This window comes from Zootoca vivipara, chromosome 5 (genome assembly GCF_965207765.1).
Source record: "Zootoca vivipara chromosome 5, rZooViv2.hap1.1, whole genome shotgun sequence".
NCBI classification, from domain to species: Eukaryota; Metazoa; Chordata; class Lepidosauria; order Squamata; family Lacertidae; genus Zootoca; species Zootoca vivipara.
The window spans coordinates 12758607-12777063 of NC_142588.1; the positions used below are offsets into that span (position 1 = coordinate 12758607).

General features: G+C 41.7%; 1 protein-coding gene across 35 annotated transcripts in view; it reads right to left on the bottom strand.

Moving 5' to 3' along the window:
• Positions 1–8537: 8537 nt before the first annotated feature.
• The window catches only part of CAMK2G (calcium/calmodulin dependent protein kinase II gamma), a 158258-nt gene continuing 148338 nt past the window's right edge, over positions 8538–18457 (bottom strand). For 29 of the 35 annotated variants that reach the window (XM_035138210.3, XM_035138205.3, XM_035138206.3 and 26 more), the window contains 4 exons: positions 15813–15888; positions 14394–14488; positions 12799–13047; positions 8538–11378 (listed from right to left, as the gene is read on the bottom strand). In XM_035138210.3, coding sequence (XP_034994101.1) covers positions 12812–13047; positions 14394–14488; positions 15813–15888 — 407 coding nt within the window. In that variant the 3' untranslated portion in view covers positions 8538–11378; positions 12799–12811. The remainder of the gene's footprint in view (positions 11379–12798; positions 13048–14393; positions 14489–15812; positions 15889–18457) is intronic. The other 6 variants (XM_088669482.1, XM_088669478.1, XM_088669477.1 and 3 more) reach the window with 1 other exon arrangement.

An 18457-nucleotide genomic window follows, 5' to 3' on the forward strand; every position in this document is an offset into this window, starting at 1 on the left:
CAAATAACCCAGAGATGCATTTTAAATAAAAGGACACATTCTACTCATGTAAAAACATGCTGATTCCCGGACCTTCTGCTGGCTGGATTTAGAAGGCGATTGGGCTGCATCCGGCCCCGGGCCTTAGTTTGGGGAGCCCTGGTTTAGAGGCAGGTGCAGGCAGCATACGCAAGAGTACAGGGGCAGGAAGACATTTTTTCACTTCCAGCATAGGCACTCCAAAGCCCAAACCTGAGCACGTTTGGAGAGGGTTGTCAACCTGTTTTGGTTGACCTCTGGACACATGTAAATTAACGTAGCTGTCTGCTTGATTTGGTTTTAGGTAGATTGAACTGATCTTGTCTATAGGTTAATCATCATAAAACCCACCAGTGTCTGCTTGCCATGGATGACCATATTTGTCTGAATTGAGCTGCATTTCTGCAATTGGCCAACACCAGGTTTTATTTAGAGCAGAAGGTACCGGTTGTGGCTTTCAGAGGTGTGCCTTGGTATAAAAACTTGGCCACAAGAACAGTGGAAAAGAAAATGTGACAACTTGTTGAGGTCATGATTATACATTGGGTAGTGACACTGCCACAGATGTGAATTACAGAGTTCAATAATAACACAGTTTCCAGCTTTTAGTTCAGAGGAACAGAAGAAAACTTCTAGGGGTGGATGACAAACTGTTTCATTCAGCAGGTAGCAGCACTTTAGGTGTTAAAATTTATTTATTGTAGTAAGTCATCCAGCAGCAGCCTTGCCCATCACTCGAAGTTCATACGACAGTTGAGACACTAGGAGTATTTCATGTTCTAACTGGATGTGAGGCATCTCAGGTGGCACAAACAGGTCAGTGTGGCTGGCTGTGAACCAGAAAGTTGGTGGTTCAAGCCCACCGAGAGAGCTGTGTGTAGGATTTCCTGTATTTGTATTCCAACTTACAATTCTGTGATTTTGTACACATCAGAAATACGTGAGACAAGAGCCACACCTCACTCCTGAACCTAGAAACAGTTTGATGAAGGGTTTTATTAAAACTGTTTAAAATAAGTATTCATAAAGCAGTGGTGGTGGTGGTGGGGTAGAATCATACAGAGAAAGGATTGGGTGGGGGGCAAATAATAAATTTAGAGAGTGCAGGAAGTATGTACTCCCTCCAGTGTTTCAGTCCATATCTCATGACCAACTCAATCTCTTGCTGGTCATGAGATATGGTGAAGAGGAGGTACCATAAGAAATGCTCCTAAATTACACTGACCTTTTCCAATTTCCCTGCAAATGTAAATCCATATAGTATCTCTATAGAATAAATCTTGGATTTATTCAAGCCTAGGCCAAATCACACTGAACCTTGAAATCTTGCCTTCCCCTGCTATACTGAAACATGGAATGACACTCCTGTTCTGGAGTGGGATATATAAAATGCTTTTGGGTAAGGAAGATTGTATTCCATAGTAATCCTTCAGCAACCTTGTAGCATGAGGGGATTTGGTGGCTGAGCATTTATGGGTACCTCCGAGTGAAAAACTGATAGTGTTAACCTAAAAACATATTGTTACCTTTTGGTGGTGCAGATCATTGATAGCCCTGCCATGTCACATAAGGAGAACACAGAACAAGAAAAGGTTTGTGCCAGGTCAGGCAGCCAATGAATAGCTTAGATTAGAAAGGTGAGGTTTCCATGGCAACTTTGTAATCAGAACTCCAGTTTTCAGTACAGGTGAAGGCTGCCTTTTTAAAAAATGAAAGGTGCAGTGGGAAGGGAACATGTTTAAATGGGCAACAGTTCACAACCCCAACTGCCTTGTAACCAGGATTCTGATACTGTAATTTGTCAAGGATGGAGAAAGTTTGGGGGTCTTATCCTTCCCCCTGCACATCACTGCCTGTATTACAACAGCACTTTTCACTTATAAATGCACTGGCCCACTGGGGTTACTTAAACGCAATGAATTTCCTGCATTGATGCGTGTCTCAAATAGCAAGAGTATACCAATGCAAAGTAGTAGAAATTGTACTCACAGGAAAATGATATAGGATTGCAATCAAAGTATATTTGAAACAGGAAATAGGAGAAGCAGAAAATGATAAGGAAGTGCATGAGAAACTCCATTTTTGAGCTGTTTGATTTTGGATAAGCCAGTGTTATATGGTAGCATAAGTTCTTGACACCAAGCTTAATATTAGTTCTTATATAAACTAATTGATGCTGTGCATTTTATGAAGTTTAGAAGGCATTCTTTTTAACTGTGTGGTAACCATTTATCAGAAACATCTGAACAATGAATGAAAATAAAAGATATGCTATCAATTACTTATACAGTTTTGATAGCAATGGGTGTGAGGAAAACCTCTTTCTGTCTCAAATGTAATGTGAACTTAAAAATAACAAGAGGACAGTGTGGGCAAATGGGATGAAAATTTCAGCATGCATTAACACTGGAATTGTTGCACAATATGTATCTACCCTGTTTCTCATATTTTAAGACATACCCATAAAATAAGTTATAGCAGGATTTTTAAGCATTCAAGGAATATAAGCCATACCCCGAAAATAAGACATAGTGATAGGCGCAGCAGCAATGCCGGACGCGGCAGGAGGAGGAGGAAAAAAATAAGACATCCCTTGAAAATAAGCCATAGTGTGTTTTTTTGAGGAATAAATAAATATAAGACGTGTCTTATAATATGAGAAACACGGTAGTCGTATTTGGTGCCAGAAAGATTAAAACAAAGTTATACAGATATGCCAACAAAAGGGGGAATTTCAGATTCAAATTCCCACTTAGGCATGAAGCTAACTTCTTCTTCTTCTTTGGCGATCACTCGTAGCTGAGTAAGATTGTCTTCCATAAACACGGTTTTAACAATGGGTCCATAAGTGACTGTGGAGGCCAATTCTGGATCCACACGTCCTTCCACAGTGGGGACATTGGTTTCCATGCGGGAGTTGGTCGCGGTGTGGATTTGCCAAGCGTGCCTTCCTCTTAGCACGTTTCTCCATTGCATCCTGAGATCGAGTTTCTTCAAAGCCAATGACACCTTTGGTAAAGGCTGTTCTCCAACTGGAGTGCTCGCAGGCCAGTGTTTCCCAGTTGTCAGTGTTTGTACTACATTTTTAAAAGATTTGCCTTGAGACAGTCTTTAAACCTCTTTTGTTGACCACCACCATTACACTTTCCATTTTTAAGTTTGGAATAGAGTAGTTGCTTTGGAAGACGATCATCAGGTCTTCATGACCAGTCCAGCGAAGTTGATGTTGAAGAATCATTGCTTCAACACTGGTGATCTTTGCTTCTTCCAGTACACTGATATTAGTTTGCCTGTCTTCCCAAGTGATGTATAAAAATTTTCGGAGACACCGTTGATGGAATCTTTCGAGGAGCTGGAGATGGCGTTTATAAGTGGTCCATGTTTCACAAGCATATACTAAGGTTGATAGTACAATAGCTTTGTAAACAAGCATTTTGGTTTCCCTGTGAATGTCCCGGTCCTCAAACACTCTGCACTTCAATTGGGAGAAAGCTGCACTTGCAGAGCTCAGGCGGTGCTGGATTTCGGCATCAATGTTGGCTCTTGTGGAAAGATAACTGCCTAGGTAGGAGAAGTGATCAACATTTTCCAATGTTACACCAATGAGTTGGATTTGTGGCGCTGCAGAGGGGTTGTTTTATACTTGTTGGTGCAGCACTTGGGTTTTTTGGATGTTGAGTGATAGGCCAACCTTTCGTAAGCTTCTGCAGAGATATTTAGGATGGTTTGGAGGTCATCCTCTGAGCGTGCACACACTATGTTGTCATCAGCATACTGAAGCTCTATGACGGAAGTTATGGTAACCTTACTTTTTGCTTTCAGCCTGCTGAGATTGAAGAGCTTCCATCTGTTCGATATATGATTTCTACTCCGGTGGGGAGTTTCCCGTCGACAAAGTGTAGGATCATGGCAATGAAAATAATGAATAGAGTTGGGTCAATAACAACCCTGTTTAACACCTGATCACACTGTGAATGGTTCACTTTGAGAGCCATTGTCACCTGCGATTGTTGCTACTTGCTGGATCATCACCTTGTCGTGGTGAGTGGGCTTGCGTGTTCCTATGAAGCTAACTAGTGTGCTCCCGACCTAGCCTTCCACACAAGGCGGCTGTTGGACTGAAATGAGAAACCCCTATGTATCATGCTGCAAGAGCTTTGGAGGCATAGGGTGCAAAACTGATGGCACAAAGCCTACTTTGAGTGTGCAGTCTTTGTTCCAATATGCCTCATACAGTATTCCGTGGCTCTGGAAAGGAAAGCCTTCTGCGTACATTGCAAAAGCTTCAGTCTGTCAGCAACTAAAACAAGAAGAGAGTCATTTATACAATATGACAGTGTAAAGAAAAACGAGCCGAGAACCAGGATAAAACAAGTGTGTGGTCCATTTTCCAACATCCTCTGCATCTAGGTTCCTAAAAGGTTGTTTGGAAACCATGAGTTCTGTGACTCAGTATCATCATACATAAACCAGACCAAGAAATGCATTTTCTTTTTATCTGCCATGCATGAAAAATTCATGTATTCATCACCCTTCCTAAAGCACAGCATTACACATCAATTTAATGGAGGGGAAGAAGCTTTTAAGCCCATTTCATAATAGCTTGCTGGATCAGGCCAAAGGCCCATCTAGTTGAGCGCTGTGTTCTCTCAACGGCCAATCCCAGTTGCCCGCAGGAAGCCTGCAAGCAACACTCTCTGCACTGGTTGTTCCCAACAACTGGTATTCCGAGGCACAGTGGAGATAGAAGATTCACTATTGTGGCTAATAGTCATTGCTCTCAAACATTTCTGCTGTCAAACCTTTTCTGTTAGCATTCCAAAGCTATTTTCATTCTAAAGTTATCTAGATTTGAGAACCCTTTGGCTAAAAAGTTTTTATTTTGGGGTAAAAACTGTTATGCTGTTACTTGAGACAGATAAATAAAACTCACTCACTTTTGGATTTGAATGAAGAAGAAGAGGAGGAGGAGGAGGAGGAGGAGGAGGAGTTTGGATTTGATATCCTGCTTTATCACTACCCTAAGGAGTCTCAAAGCGGCTAACAATCTCATTTCCCTTCCTCCCCCACAACAAACACTCTGTGAGGTGAGTGAGGCTGAGAGACTTCAGAGAAGTGTGACTAGCCCAAGGTCACTCAGCAGCTGCATGTGGAGGACGGAGACACAAACCTGGTTCCCCAAATTACGAGTCTACTGCTCTTAACCAATACACCACACTGGCTCTCAGTGGTATTCCTTGACCCTCTCTGCACTTTATTTGGCTAAAATGAACTAAATAAGCTCCTTAGATGTCAAAGGCGACATCTGCTATTATTTTCTGCAGTCACAATATCCTCCCTGCTCCTTTGTTGATTCAAGATTATACAATCCCGACATAGAACACTCAAGAGGCTTCATTCATTTTCTTCTGTTAGAATTCCATCTTATTAGTTCCCAACTAATTCTGCAAATTAATCTACTCTGAATACTTCTGGATTAATGGAGATAATCTCATGAAACGTATTACTCTGAGAACAGAAGCAAAAGGCCTGAGGATTGCAGCAGTCTGGGCAGTGGTCGCATACTTGGCTTCCTGGAAAACCACTGTGAATAAATGCTCCCCGCCCCCCTGAAGAACAGGCTTCATTCAGTGCAATGTTTTTTAACTCTCTAAGTACAAAATTATTAGCATTTAGCACCAATACTTCATTAACAAGCCCGACGGCCTTCCATTTTATATATGCACTATGCAATGGATTACAGTTCAATACACATAAATTGGGTTACCCTCAATGCATGAAATATTCATAGGAAATCCAGGCCCATGACAGCTTCTCTCCCCCCCCCTCTCTTTAAAAAAAGACTTGATAACAGTCTACATTGGCATTAAATGCAGCATTTCTGGTGGCAACTGCTGCATTCAAGATGGTTAGCGCAATCTAGTGGAAGGTGTTATCAGCTATACAAAAGTACCTTATGACCAAAGATACAGAACAATTATGAACCTCATTTCAATTCAACTACTTTTTCCAGCAACCTTAATTTTTCAATTTTTCTGGCAAGTTAAACATGTTGCCAAATACAAACCTTGGACATATGATCCTAAAGACCTAGGTGTAATTCTCAGTATTTTCTTCAGGAAGAAATGCATCTAGTTTACCCCAAATAATGTTGAGATTGCAAAAGTTCCATGTCTCCTCTTAACTTGAGGGACACTTGGAACTACCACAATAGAAGGTGCAGGCTCAGCTTATATGTGATTACCTTGGTATTGGGTGAAAATATTGTCATTATAAACTTTATTATCCACCCCGAGTCTTTGGGAAAAAAGCAAGAACCAACAAGCAGAGGTATATGTCCCACTAATGAATCGACAAACACACCCACCGTTCTTTTCAAACGGTTGTTAAGATAATAGTGTATGAAGGTGAAACAGGATAGCCATTTTGCAAGCAATAGGTCAAGTAGGTTTGGGTGAACAAAAAAAGAAAAAGTGCATGGTAGCCCAACACAAGTTCATTCAACTCAGTGGATGCTCAGGAGAAGAACAAGAGGACATGCTTTTGTCTTCCAAACGTACCTTTACAACCAGTAATGAGGCCTCTTCTTCTGTATTTTAACAAAGCAGTCCTGGCAGGCAACAATTCTGAGTAGAGGAATATCAGATAAAATCGATGCTTAATCATTTCCCCGAGGGGTAGTGTCAGTAATTGGCTTATTCAGGCAGATGCAGAGGCCCAAATGCTGACTCCTGGTTTGCTCCTGAGCAGGTGAGTCGGTGGGATGAACAGCCCCCCAAGGCGTTTTCACCTGTTCTTTCCCTCTGTGCTGAATTCGTATAACAGCCCAAAAGACGACTGGAGAACAAGTAATGGCTGTTCCTTGCTACTACTGTCATCTACTCACACTCTTGTCTCTATAGAAGAGTTAACAAATGGCAGAAAGGAGGAGTCTTGGCCATTTGTCCAATCTCTTGGCGAGGGACCACACTGTGCTGAGGAACATAGGAATAGAATGATGTATCAGCTTCATGGCACATCTAACATCCTGTTCTCACAGTCCAGCATCCTTTTCTCAGTGGGCAGCCAGATGCCTAGGGGATACCTACAAGCTTCATGTGAGTGCAAGAGCATTCTGCTCACCTGTGATTTCTAGTAGCTGGTATTCAGGGACATGATGCCTCTGACTGTGGAGGTAGAACATAGACCTCATGGCTGGTAGCCAATGATAGCCTGGTCCTCCATGGCTAATCTCCTGAAGCCATCTAAGTGGGTGGCCATCACTGCCTCCTGTGAGAGATAGGGTCATAATTTTAACATGTGCTGTACTATGTGCTGCATGAAGAGATTCTTTTACCTGTCCTGAATCTTCCAACATTCAACTTTATTGGACTGTCGGCAAGTTCTGGTATTGTGAGACAGGGAGAAAAAAAACCTGCTTTTTCCATACCATGCACAATTTTATAAACTTCTGTCATGTCATTTGCCTTTCCTCTGAACTAAAAGGTACCAAACACTGCAACCTTTCTTCATAGAAGAGTTGATCCATCCTCTTAGTAATTTTGGCTGTTCTTTTTTGGACCTTCTCCCAACTCTACAGTGCCCTTCTTGAGGTGGAGCAGCAAGAACTGTACACAGTATTCCAAATGTGGTCGCATCATAGATTTGTATTATTATAGTTACAGGTAGGTAGCCGTGTTGGTCTGGATCGAAGTAAAATAAAAAAATTCCTTCAGTAGCACCTTAAAGACCAACTAAGTTTTTATTTTGGTATGAGCTTTCGTGTGCATGCACACTTCTTCAGATAATAATTATTATAATTATTAATAATTATTACTCTGGGCGGCTTACAGCATACATCAAACCACAATAAAAGATCAAACTTTTAAAACTTCCTCATACAGAGCTGCCTGTAAATAATAATAATAATAATAATAATAATAATAATAATAATAATAATAACAACAATGGCATTATTATACTGGCAGTTTTATTTTCAATTCCTTTCCTATTGATCCCTACCATGGAATTTGAATTTGCCTTGTTCACAGCTGCTACACACTGGGTCAACATCAAGGTGCATTTCTGGTCACTCACCACCAGTTCAGACCTCATGAGCGTATAAGTGAAATGAAAATTCTCTGCCCTGGCATGCATTGATTTACACCTGTTTTCACTGAATTGCATTTGCCATTTTAACGTCCATTCATTCCGTTTGGAGAAGTCCTTTCAGAGCTCTTTACACTCTCTTTTTGCCTTAAAATAAAGAGAAGAGAAGCCTACCAATGGTCCACCAAAACCTAGAGCCAGCTCTCCCCGTTTTCCACTCAAGATCTCCAGAATCAATTATCACCAAAACTGAACACAGAAAAAGAAAAGAAAAAGAATGACAAGGTATCTGATGTATCATCAAACAACACTGGGTCTAATGTAACACAACATGATTTAGTTGCATCACACCACACTAGATTTCATACCTATTTTGTCCTCATAAAAAAGGCAAGAGATTTGCAATAACTTGGGTGGCATAAAACAAAAAGGAGTGTGTAACACAACATGATTTTTAATGTGTAGCAAGTCAGCAGTAATTCAACAAAATTCTATTGCATCCCACCAATATTTTTGGATGCACCAATTGCTTTGCATTCTTTTTCCTTTTCTATAGGTCAGCTATCATATTTATACACATATCCAAAACGAGCTGATTCACCAGAAATTGAAAATGCCATCAAATGAATTTGCCTCTTATTAGCAGATTTGAGAAAGCAGTGTGTGTCTAAACAGCCCAAGGCCTGTTTTTCCCAAAGATTCAGGAGAATACAAGAGTACTATGTGACTTTGCACCATTTAAATGTTATTTTATTAAATATTTCCGGTTCAAGGTTTCATTATAACAAAGCTATGAAGGTTCTACCAACATTCAGAAAAAAGCCTAACTTGATTTCAATTAATTCTCTATCATGCAAAATTTTTGCATCAAACATCTTCCATTTCCTGTTTAAAACTTGATATAATATTATATATAGATGCTTACATTAACCCCATAAGAGAACATTAAGAATGCTAAAGGTTTATAGCTGTGTTGGATAATGGCCATACCAAGCTAAGGTTCTCATTAAATTAGAACATGTCTCAAAGACTGTGCAAAAACAAAGACAAAAAACTTCAACTCAAAACTGTTCCAAAAAAAATATTTTTGAAAGATGCAGATACTTAATACAGAGAGGGTTTATCATTAATAATCTTCAGATAAAGAGACAAGGAAAGATCAGACCTAAAAGCATGCAGAATTTGTCATTTTTTAAAAAGCTGCATAACTAATTTCCTGTTCCCCACATGGTGGCTTTATTGTTAAAAACCTGAATAAAATCATCAAGGATTTTCTTTGTCGCCTCACTCACTAAGCTTAGTGCTATCTAAGGATGTTCTACATTAAAAGTCTCACTTCTATCCCTCTACTTGAGTCAGCATTCCTTTTCTCCTTCACCTGGCTCTAGACGAGGCTGAAAAAGGTTGAAGGATTTGCGCAGACAAACCTCGCAAAGGGTAAATTCCCTTTGCTGTGCTGAAGATAAGCTGTGATAAATGCCGTGATAAATGCTGTGGGACTGAGCTATCAGCCTTGTTAGCAGTAACAGAAGCTAGGATGTTCACTGCAAAGTAGAAAACACATTCCTTCCGTTCCATGGGATCGTCGCAACTTTCTGTTGTCCTAAAACTCCATCAAAAGGTTGTCTTCCTGCTATTCTCTGCTTAGTCCTTTTTAGGCAGCAAAGGGGTGGAGTGTAATTTAATGGAATCCCATATTCTCAAATGTAAGTGACCGTACATGCAAAAGAGATTTGGTGTCCTCCGTGTCCAGAGGACAGGGAGTCAATCTGAACGTCAAAGTTTACCGGGAAGGTTTCTATCCCACCTCTACTACATAAAAATGGGTAAAACAATGGCCAAGGTGTACAACTGTCAAACATTTTCCATGTAGGGAATAAAGAGCAATGCCTGCCTTTCTTGGTGGCAAGGGAGACAATTGTGGCCAATGCAAAATGGGTGTGTTGGGTTCCTAGTTGTAACTACAGCAGAAACTGGAGAACCTTCTACATAAAGTAAAACCAAAGTTCTGATTCAACGTTTAACTGAGTAAACACACCACCACAGATGATGGGAGGGAGATTTTTTTTAAAAATACACCCAATGGAACAACAGGAAACAAAGCTGTGTCAGAGGGACTGGGCTAGTGGAAAAAGCACTTGCCTGAAGTCGCTGGCTCCCTTTGCTTATTTATCAGAAAACAAATAAAACTGGGAAACCAGCAAGCCCCATAGTTACAGGGGTGCATATATATATTTATATATATATATAATCTATTTCAGTATAAAACACAAACTAAGTTACACACCATACAGGAAGCTAACGCATGTGTGTGCAAAACTTCAGGGCAGGATGTTAACACAAAGCTTTTCAACTGTTTCCTAAGCAGCACATATTCTGCAGCAATCTGGATCCCATCTATTCTAAACAAAACAAAACCAAGCCATTCATGTACCCTCTTCCCCCTAATATCATTTGCTCTTAAACTTTGCCCTTATAAGCTGACTTCATGCCTCCAAGGAGCGGCTGTTTCTTTAAAAAAAATAAAAATAAATCAGTGCACCTCTGAAGAGCAAGCTCCTACGCTATTTAATCCAGCTCACATTTGTTCCTTAAAACATTCTTGTTCATTTTAACGCAGTCCATCAGTGGGACCCAGTGGCCGAGCAATCGGCTGACTGCTGCACATCTCCACCGCTGACCCTTGGGCTCAAGTCAGTCTGCTGTATGGCAAAGGGCTGAGAAATGTCCTCCTTCCACCTTGCCCCCTTTTCTCCACGCTGGCCCTGAGAGCTCGTCGCCAGCCATATCTCGCCGATTAAAGCTGCAGCATAGCCCGGACATGTTAGTTCCCACTGTGCCTTCACAGAGCACAGGTTCCAGCATTTTGCTGCCTGAGCTGCTTTCTCTTTCCCCTTTCTTTGCTCCGGTTCTGAAAGATGCTCCACAGCTGCTGCCTCATCATCAGCCCTGGAGAGGAGGCGCTGGACACTCCATCATGGATGATGATCTCTTTTCTATACAAACAATATGGGTTTTCTCTCTTGAGATTTAAAAGACACCTTCATACAGCAGAAACAGACACGATGGATCCATGGAAAAACAACAGAAAGGCGGCAGCGCCCGGAGCATCAGATTCATGCAGGGTTTCGTGCATTTGGCTGCTGCCGGTTTGTAATTCATATATTATTTTTTTAAACGTCAAAACGAACATGACCGTTGCTGTAATTCAGGCACTCCAGAGCTGCTTGCTGAGAAGATATTGCCCTCCCGCTGAGTATCTCCGAAAGCTGCTGCAGTCAGAAAGGGGAGATAGATTTGAAGGGTGGGAAGACAGAAGGAAACGTAGCCAGGTTAATGGAACAACTTACATGAGGAATTCTTGGATGGATACACCTTGATTTAAGGTGGGGTAAGGGATTCAATTAGAGAGACTACAGTTTCATTAGAAGGCATCTCTCTCACCACCCAATTAAGTTACTATTCATCCGACCCACTTGCTTTGAAGTCACTTCTCACAGCGAACAATAAAACCTGCAGCAAGTAATGGAGCAGAATCTCATATTGGGTGAGATCAGTTTTCTTTTTCTGTTACTTTTATCAGAGGGAAAACTGGAATTACCCAGCAGCTGGCATAATTAGGCAGGTTTGTTTTTGTTTGGGGGGTCTGTTTTTGCAAGCTTCCATTAAGTATTTTAACTTGAGTTAACTGTAATCTCAGCACTGCACTTAGTGGAAGTCAGCATTCCCCAAGACTGAAACCTGGTTAGCAAACTCCGTTCAATAATGAACCCTGGTTAGCAATGTCTCATGGTGGTGTCAATGAACTGTTTAACCATGGTTCAAAATTCAGTGGTGGAAAAAGACCAAAAGGAATTCATGTAAAAGAGAATGAACTGGGGGATGGGTTAGGTGCCTTTAAAATGCAGTACTTCACTTGTGCACAGAATTGAGAACATGTTCCTAGATGTATAAAAATATAAATGTATTAACAGCATGAGCAGATTAACTATGCTGTTTATCATTGCAGATGATATCAGGAGTAAATTGTTGGAACAGGTTGGAACAATTTATTTCCTTGTTATCTATGTGTGAATACAGGAAGTGAGGGGATCAAGTCAGGAGCCAATAAATGTAGGCCTCAGTATACTCTTCAACACTCTTCTGAAGCTGTCAAAGCTAAATCTTCAACAATTCCAGACATTGGGACACACCGCCTTTTGTGCATGATTTTGCCCAGCACGGTCTTCAACAGAAGACCATGAGAAACACCAGGCATAGATAATAAAATTCTGGCTTGGTGTATTCCTATTCTTGTAGACAGGAGGGAATTCAGCACTGAGTTAGCCTGCACCTTCTGGGACTGGAGACGCAAGGCTAAAAAAGCTCTTTTGAGGCAGTTGGAACCTCCCACCAATCTTCAAGAAGGCCGAACAATGACAACTGTGAAACAACACTAAGGGGAGAAAACGACATTTGTCTTGTTCATCATCCTCCTTTGCCTTTCCCACCCCTACCTGATAGGTCTGACACCTTCAGCATGCTTTGTGCTTCACTGCTGGGAAAACAGTAGTGAGCATTATCTACTTAGCCAAGAGATTTGAACTGCCATGTATCTTTGCAAGTTCCCACCCACAGGTCTCCTTGGTCAGGCTTCCTCTGCCATTCTATACTTCCTCTTTGTACTGGAGAGACATTCCTGGCCCAACATACCCATCTTTCAGCTTCACTGGAGTGGAGCTGCTGGGGCCCCAGAGCAGTGGTAGTGGACATTCAGCCACTTGCCGTCACGGCGGTGCCAAACACGGGTTTCTTCCGACTGCGTGGTGCGGGGTCGGCCTTGACCGTCAATATACTGTGTCAAGCGGATGTAGGCAATGCAGGCTGCGTCATCACCAATAACGTGAACGTGGGGGTTCAGGATGGTGGTGTGGATTGGCTTGCTGTTGTTCTTGGACAATACTGGGGAGACATGTAAAACAATCAGCATTCCCCCTAACCTCGCAAAGAGAAACAGGTTTATTTCGTTCATTACTTTGGTCACTTCCCCCAACAGATCACACATCCTTTGCTTTTCTTTCCATCCCAGTCAGACCATAATGAAGCAGTCCGACCAACTGCCCCCACAAAACTCCTTCCTTTTCCTAACTGCTTCTATGCTCCAGTCCCTCAAATAATTTTCTTTAAATGAATTAATCTCAGACTCCTAGAGAACCAGGATACTTTATTATTATTATTATTATTAATTATTATTATTATTATTATTATTATTATTATTATTATTATTATTATGCTGTGTGAACCTAAAGGATTATTTGAAAATAAAAAACAATGGTTTTATCAAGGAACAAAGTTGACTGCTAAGGAGAAATAAAACAAACATAAGCAGATTGCAGAGAAAGGGGCCATCATTTTTCTCCGCCTGCCTCTGGGGAGCCATAAGAGATTCCAACAGTCAGAGCCTGCTTGTAAGTGGCTATCTTTCAAGTGTTGGTTATAGCAGGGAGGAAAGAACCTGAATCTTGCTTGATACTATTATTATTTATTCATGTATGCTTTCTACTTTCTAAAGAAGTAGACAAGGTGGAGTTCACATTTGTGTCCTTCTACTATTCCCCTCCCCCTTTCTTCTGCACTCTGATGCTTATTTGCAGGAAATTCTGGTCACCCCATATCTCTAATAATTTATTCATTTATATTCATTTATATTCATTTCTATACATGGACTCAAAGGTGGGAGAAGGGTGGAAACCAAGGTATCGTCAAAGCCACATGGTTGATAAATCAGATGGTTGTGAAATCACCACTGAAGAAACCCTTTTTTTTGGATCCTGGGGATTTTAACAACTAATTGGCCAGTCACAAATATCCAACTTCTGGGGCTGCTATGAATCTTCAGACACTGCTGAATTACACCAATTATCAGGATTCATTTCAACCTGGTTTCAGGTGTGCCTTCAGCACAGAAATTAATTGCCTTGGTGTCCCAAATGGATAGCCCATATAAGGAGAAACTCTGTTTGTTCTTCTAGATTTTTCTGTAACTTTCAATACCATCAATCAGTATCCTTATGGACAGGCTCTCAGGGTTGTCGTTTGATGGTGTATCAGGCAACTGATACAAAAAATCCAATTAAAAGAAAAACTAAGAGGAGAATTCTGGAGTGCAAATTTCCAAGATAATACACTTACAGTAAGTTCCCCACTGCCAATCTAAGTCCAGAGATGGTCTTAAAACTGCAGTTCTTTCCTACCTAAGCAAGCAGGGTCAAGGGTAATTTTGGTGTTGCCAGTTCTCTACCACTCACAGTTCTCAAAGTAAAACTTGTGGAAATCCATTCCCTCCACGAGATTCCCCAGTGCTTCAGGTTCAAATGAGGTTAATCCAGGGTCACAGATCTTCCTGCAAGAAACAAAAGTACAAAGGATCTCATTGGTATCTGAACCTGCAGCCTGTGTCAATATAGACTGTTTGCACCATGCAGTATTGATTCAAAGGACTCCCCAACCAGGAACAGAAAGTTGAGCTTCCTTAAGTATTATAATAAGCCCTAAGCATTTTCCTAAGCCCTACTTTATGATAGCCCTTTTAGCTTCCTAGAGAATGTGCCACCAGGAAGAGGTTGCAATGCATTACGGGGGGGAAAGAACACTAATCACTGACTAAAGTTTATATGTTGGGAAAATAAGCTTGTTTGCTTGTGTTTATGTGCATGCTTGCACACACTCCTCTATGCAACAGAGAGTGCTTATTAGTATTCACCTCTGCACTTCTACTAAAGTAGCTGCATTTATTCATGTAAATCAGATAATCTTTGGCCCTCCAGGTGTTGTTGGGACCCCAACTCCCATCAATACCAGCCAGCATGGCCAGTAGCCAAGGAAAACAAAAACTGGAGTCAACATCTAAGAGGCCACACATTCCGCACTCCCAATGTAAATGCAAATTCAGGTTCATAGACAGCTCTGTCCACACTTCCTTTCCTGCCTAGTTAGAAAACTAGTCAACTCTTTATTTTTAAGTTGTCACCTTAGAGAGCATTTAAAACTGCCCATACAGCAGCAAATACACACACACTTGCCATATTTACATCCTACTTCGTTCCTGTGAGAAGATTCCATATAACCAAGCGATCAAACACCAAATACATCTTATGTTGAGACTAAGGCCTAGTTTTCACTTAGGTGGTAAACCTGCATGTGGGCTGTGTCGACTGTAGGTGAGGGTTCACATGACAGAATAAAGAAAAGTAGCATACCACAGAGGTTAGGCGAATAACTTTCTCTCCAGCATACTAGTTTTCTGCTCACATGTTTGTTTGTATGAAGGAGGAGGCCATTATGTGAGTCCCCACCTGCATTGTGAAGTGGTACAGTCCAGCAGAAATTTACTTAGCCTGACAGTAAATGTTATTCCTAGATTCACACCAACAAGTGTGATCCTCATTGCCTCTATCAAACCACAGCAACTAGAGAGACTTGTTATTGCCCTCCCTCATAAGCACACAGGTACTGGGATGATTGATAAACACTTGACTATTGAAATTCATTTATTTTTTAATATGACTTAATAAATATAATGGACTGAAACTGTACGTGTATCAGACTACTTATATTTACGTTTTTGCTATTTTCTGCTCCCCTTCTCCACCTCACCACCCCATGGTTATGTCGTCTTTGACCCAAATTATCTGGCTTCGAATGGCCAATTGTGTTTCTCCACTTACGTGTATGCCTCGAAGTCTCCGTTGTTGATTGCCTCAATCAGCTGCTCTGTTATCTTTATGATCTCTTGTTTACGCACTGGAGAAGGGAATAAAAAAAGAGGCAGCTTTACAGCACATGGGAGTTGGGACAAAACATATGGCAAGCAAGTGCTCCCTTCCGGAGATTCAACAGAGCAGTGTTCGCAGCGGTGGTTGCTCTCTTGAATCCCAGAACAGTAGTAATGACAGCTACATATTGGAAAGAATGGAGTCTGGAAGATGGAAGGAATGCAGGAAGAAGGGAGAAGGCGGCAGTTTGAACAGCAGCACTGCTACACCCAAGAAAAGGCTCAGCTCTAACAATCTGTGCAGGAGGTATGTGGAGAGCACCAAGGATCAGACTACCGTCACATTTCCATTACACTATTTCTAGGGTGGAAAGACCCACTGCATCATTCAAATCTGAGGTGCAGATATGAAGAGGGGGAGGGTCTACTGGAGGCACGATGATCCTGACCTCAATCATGGTTACAGCAATGGCAGCAGGGCCAGGAGCTCAGGTGCTCGCTCCCTCTACCTCTTGAGCAACTTTCCTCTCAATTTTCCGTCCCTTATTGCATGCCCACTGTCACAAAGGGTACTTAATGCAAAACATGGCTCCCTCATAAACCTAGGAGTGGAACCATGCTTTGAAGTGGGTGTGCAAACCATCGTTTCCAATGAACCTGGTTTGCGTTCGCTGTAATTTGCACCGGGGTGCACGGAGAATACGAAGCCATTGCTAAAAGATGCGAAGGAAAGAATGTGGGAGTCATTCCAGAGGGAGCTCAGGGAAGGAAAGGGTGCCTGCACCGGAGGTTTACAAACTGCATTATGTTTGCAATGGGCCACAGAAGTCCCTCACTTCTTTGAACTGTGGGCTTCAGTTCCACAGATCCCCAAAGAGAACAACAAAAGGATGACACATTGACAGGTCTACAGAAACTGCCTATAAGTGCCTGTTTGATGGCTTGAACCATCCTTTGCCAACTTGGTGCCCTTCAGATGTTCTAAACCAAGACTCCCACCAGCAGAGGATCCAAAACAGCTCCCAAGAGCCTTCCTGTATCAAGATGCTGTGCCAATGAAAGGTTCCTAGCTGTAGTATCACCTTCCTCTTTCACTGGACAACCTTTCAAGACACAAACCACCTTCTTAGTATCTGCTCCTACTGCATAATTATATAGGATTATGCCTTACTGTGCTACTATCAAATACTGCTACACACACTATTTGCAGGAATGATTCTGGCACACTGGAACCTATTCTCAGCCATACAATCAGCCACAGCTCCTGTGTTCTCACTAGGAACTGTGAACCATCAAGCTGAATGCAGACCACCAGCCATGTATTGTAGCTTGCCAGGAATTTTGCACGCAGACAACTTTGTGGTTTTTTCCAGTCTGTTTTGTAAGTGGGTGCAAAAACATGTTTTCCAATGTTTAGGGGGATTTGTTTAGACTCCCGAGTTTGAGCTTGTTCCAAAATAGCCATGTGTACAGCAGAATGCCCCCAATTTTTAGAGGCACTGAGGCACCCCATGGATTTTTGAATCCCAGACAGGAAGCAGTATCTGCCTCTCCTTTACTCCAATTCAATTAAAACAAAGCTGAGCAAGTTCTAAGAACTGGACCAACTACAGGCCTTGAATGCATAAAGATATGCTACCTGGATGGAAAAAACCGCTGACTTTCTCTGTTCTTAGACATTTCCATGATTGTGATTGCCCTTGGCCCTTGTTTTGGTCAAAAGAGATAGAGCTCAAGACTTAATTTGAGAATGTGTATACTTCCACCGAATTCAAAATGCACACAGTTGTTGCGCATATTAATTACAGAAGTGTGACAGCAGAAAAGCTCTTGTTGGAACCATATGGGAACAGGACAAGAAATAGTTTCTAGGATTCAGGTCTGAGCTGAATCTGTTGGTGCAAGGCACCACACATTGCAAGTCACTGGCTGCTGTTCATAAGAATGTTTCATTTACACAGGTAAGACATATAGTCACTAAGCTTCCCTGGAGTCCTTTGAGGCAAAAGGCAGGGCAGAAATGAATGAATGAATAGCCAATAACAGCAACAAGACCTCTGTAAAGTGGGAAAAACTGCTTCATACCCCATCTATCAATGCTTTCATTTCCCAGAGCAGAAAGAACAGTTCTATCAACAAGGCCATCAATAACTTCACATGCCTTATGAACTTTCTGTATGGATGCTACTGTTACTAGTCTTAAGTGATTATGACGGGACCTATTTTTTCACATTTGCAAGTGAAATGCTGTCCCAACAACAGGGGGAGCATATGGATGTGCTGAGGCGGCCAGTGCATCACATGGAGAGATGCCATGTACATTTCGAACCTTCACCTCCTGCTGTATCCTCCAAAAAAGGAGCAAAAGGCAGCTCTATTTTGTCTCCTTTCAATGTCCCAGCTGCACAGATTGCAGCTGGCCAAATCAGAGAGAAGACACCCCTGTAATTACCACATTGGCATTTTCAATGCAGAAATGGTTCGGAAGCACACGGAGGCCATTCTTAGACCCTCAACATCATACATGCAAGCCGCTGAACCGTTTCCCTCCAGCGATGCTTGGATTCACCTGGAATTAGCATACTTGCCTTCCAGTCC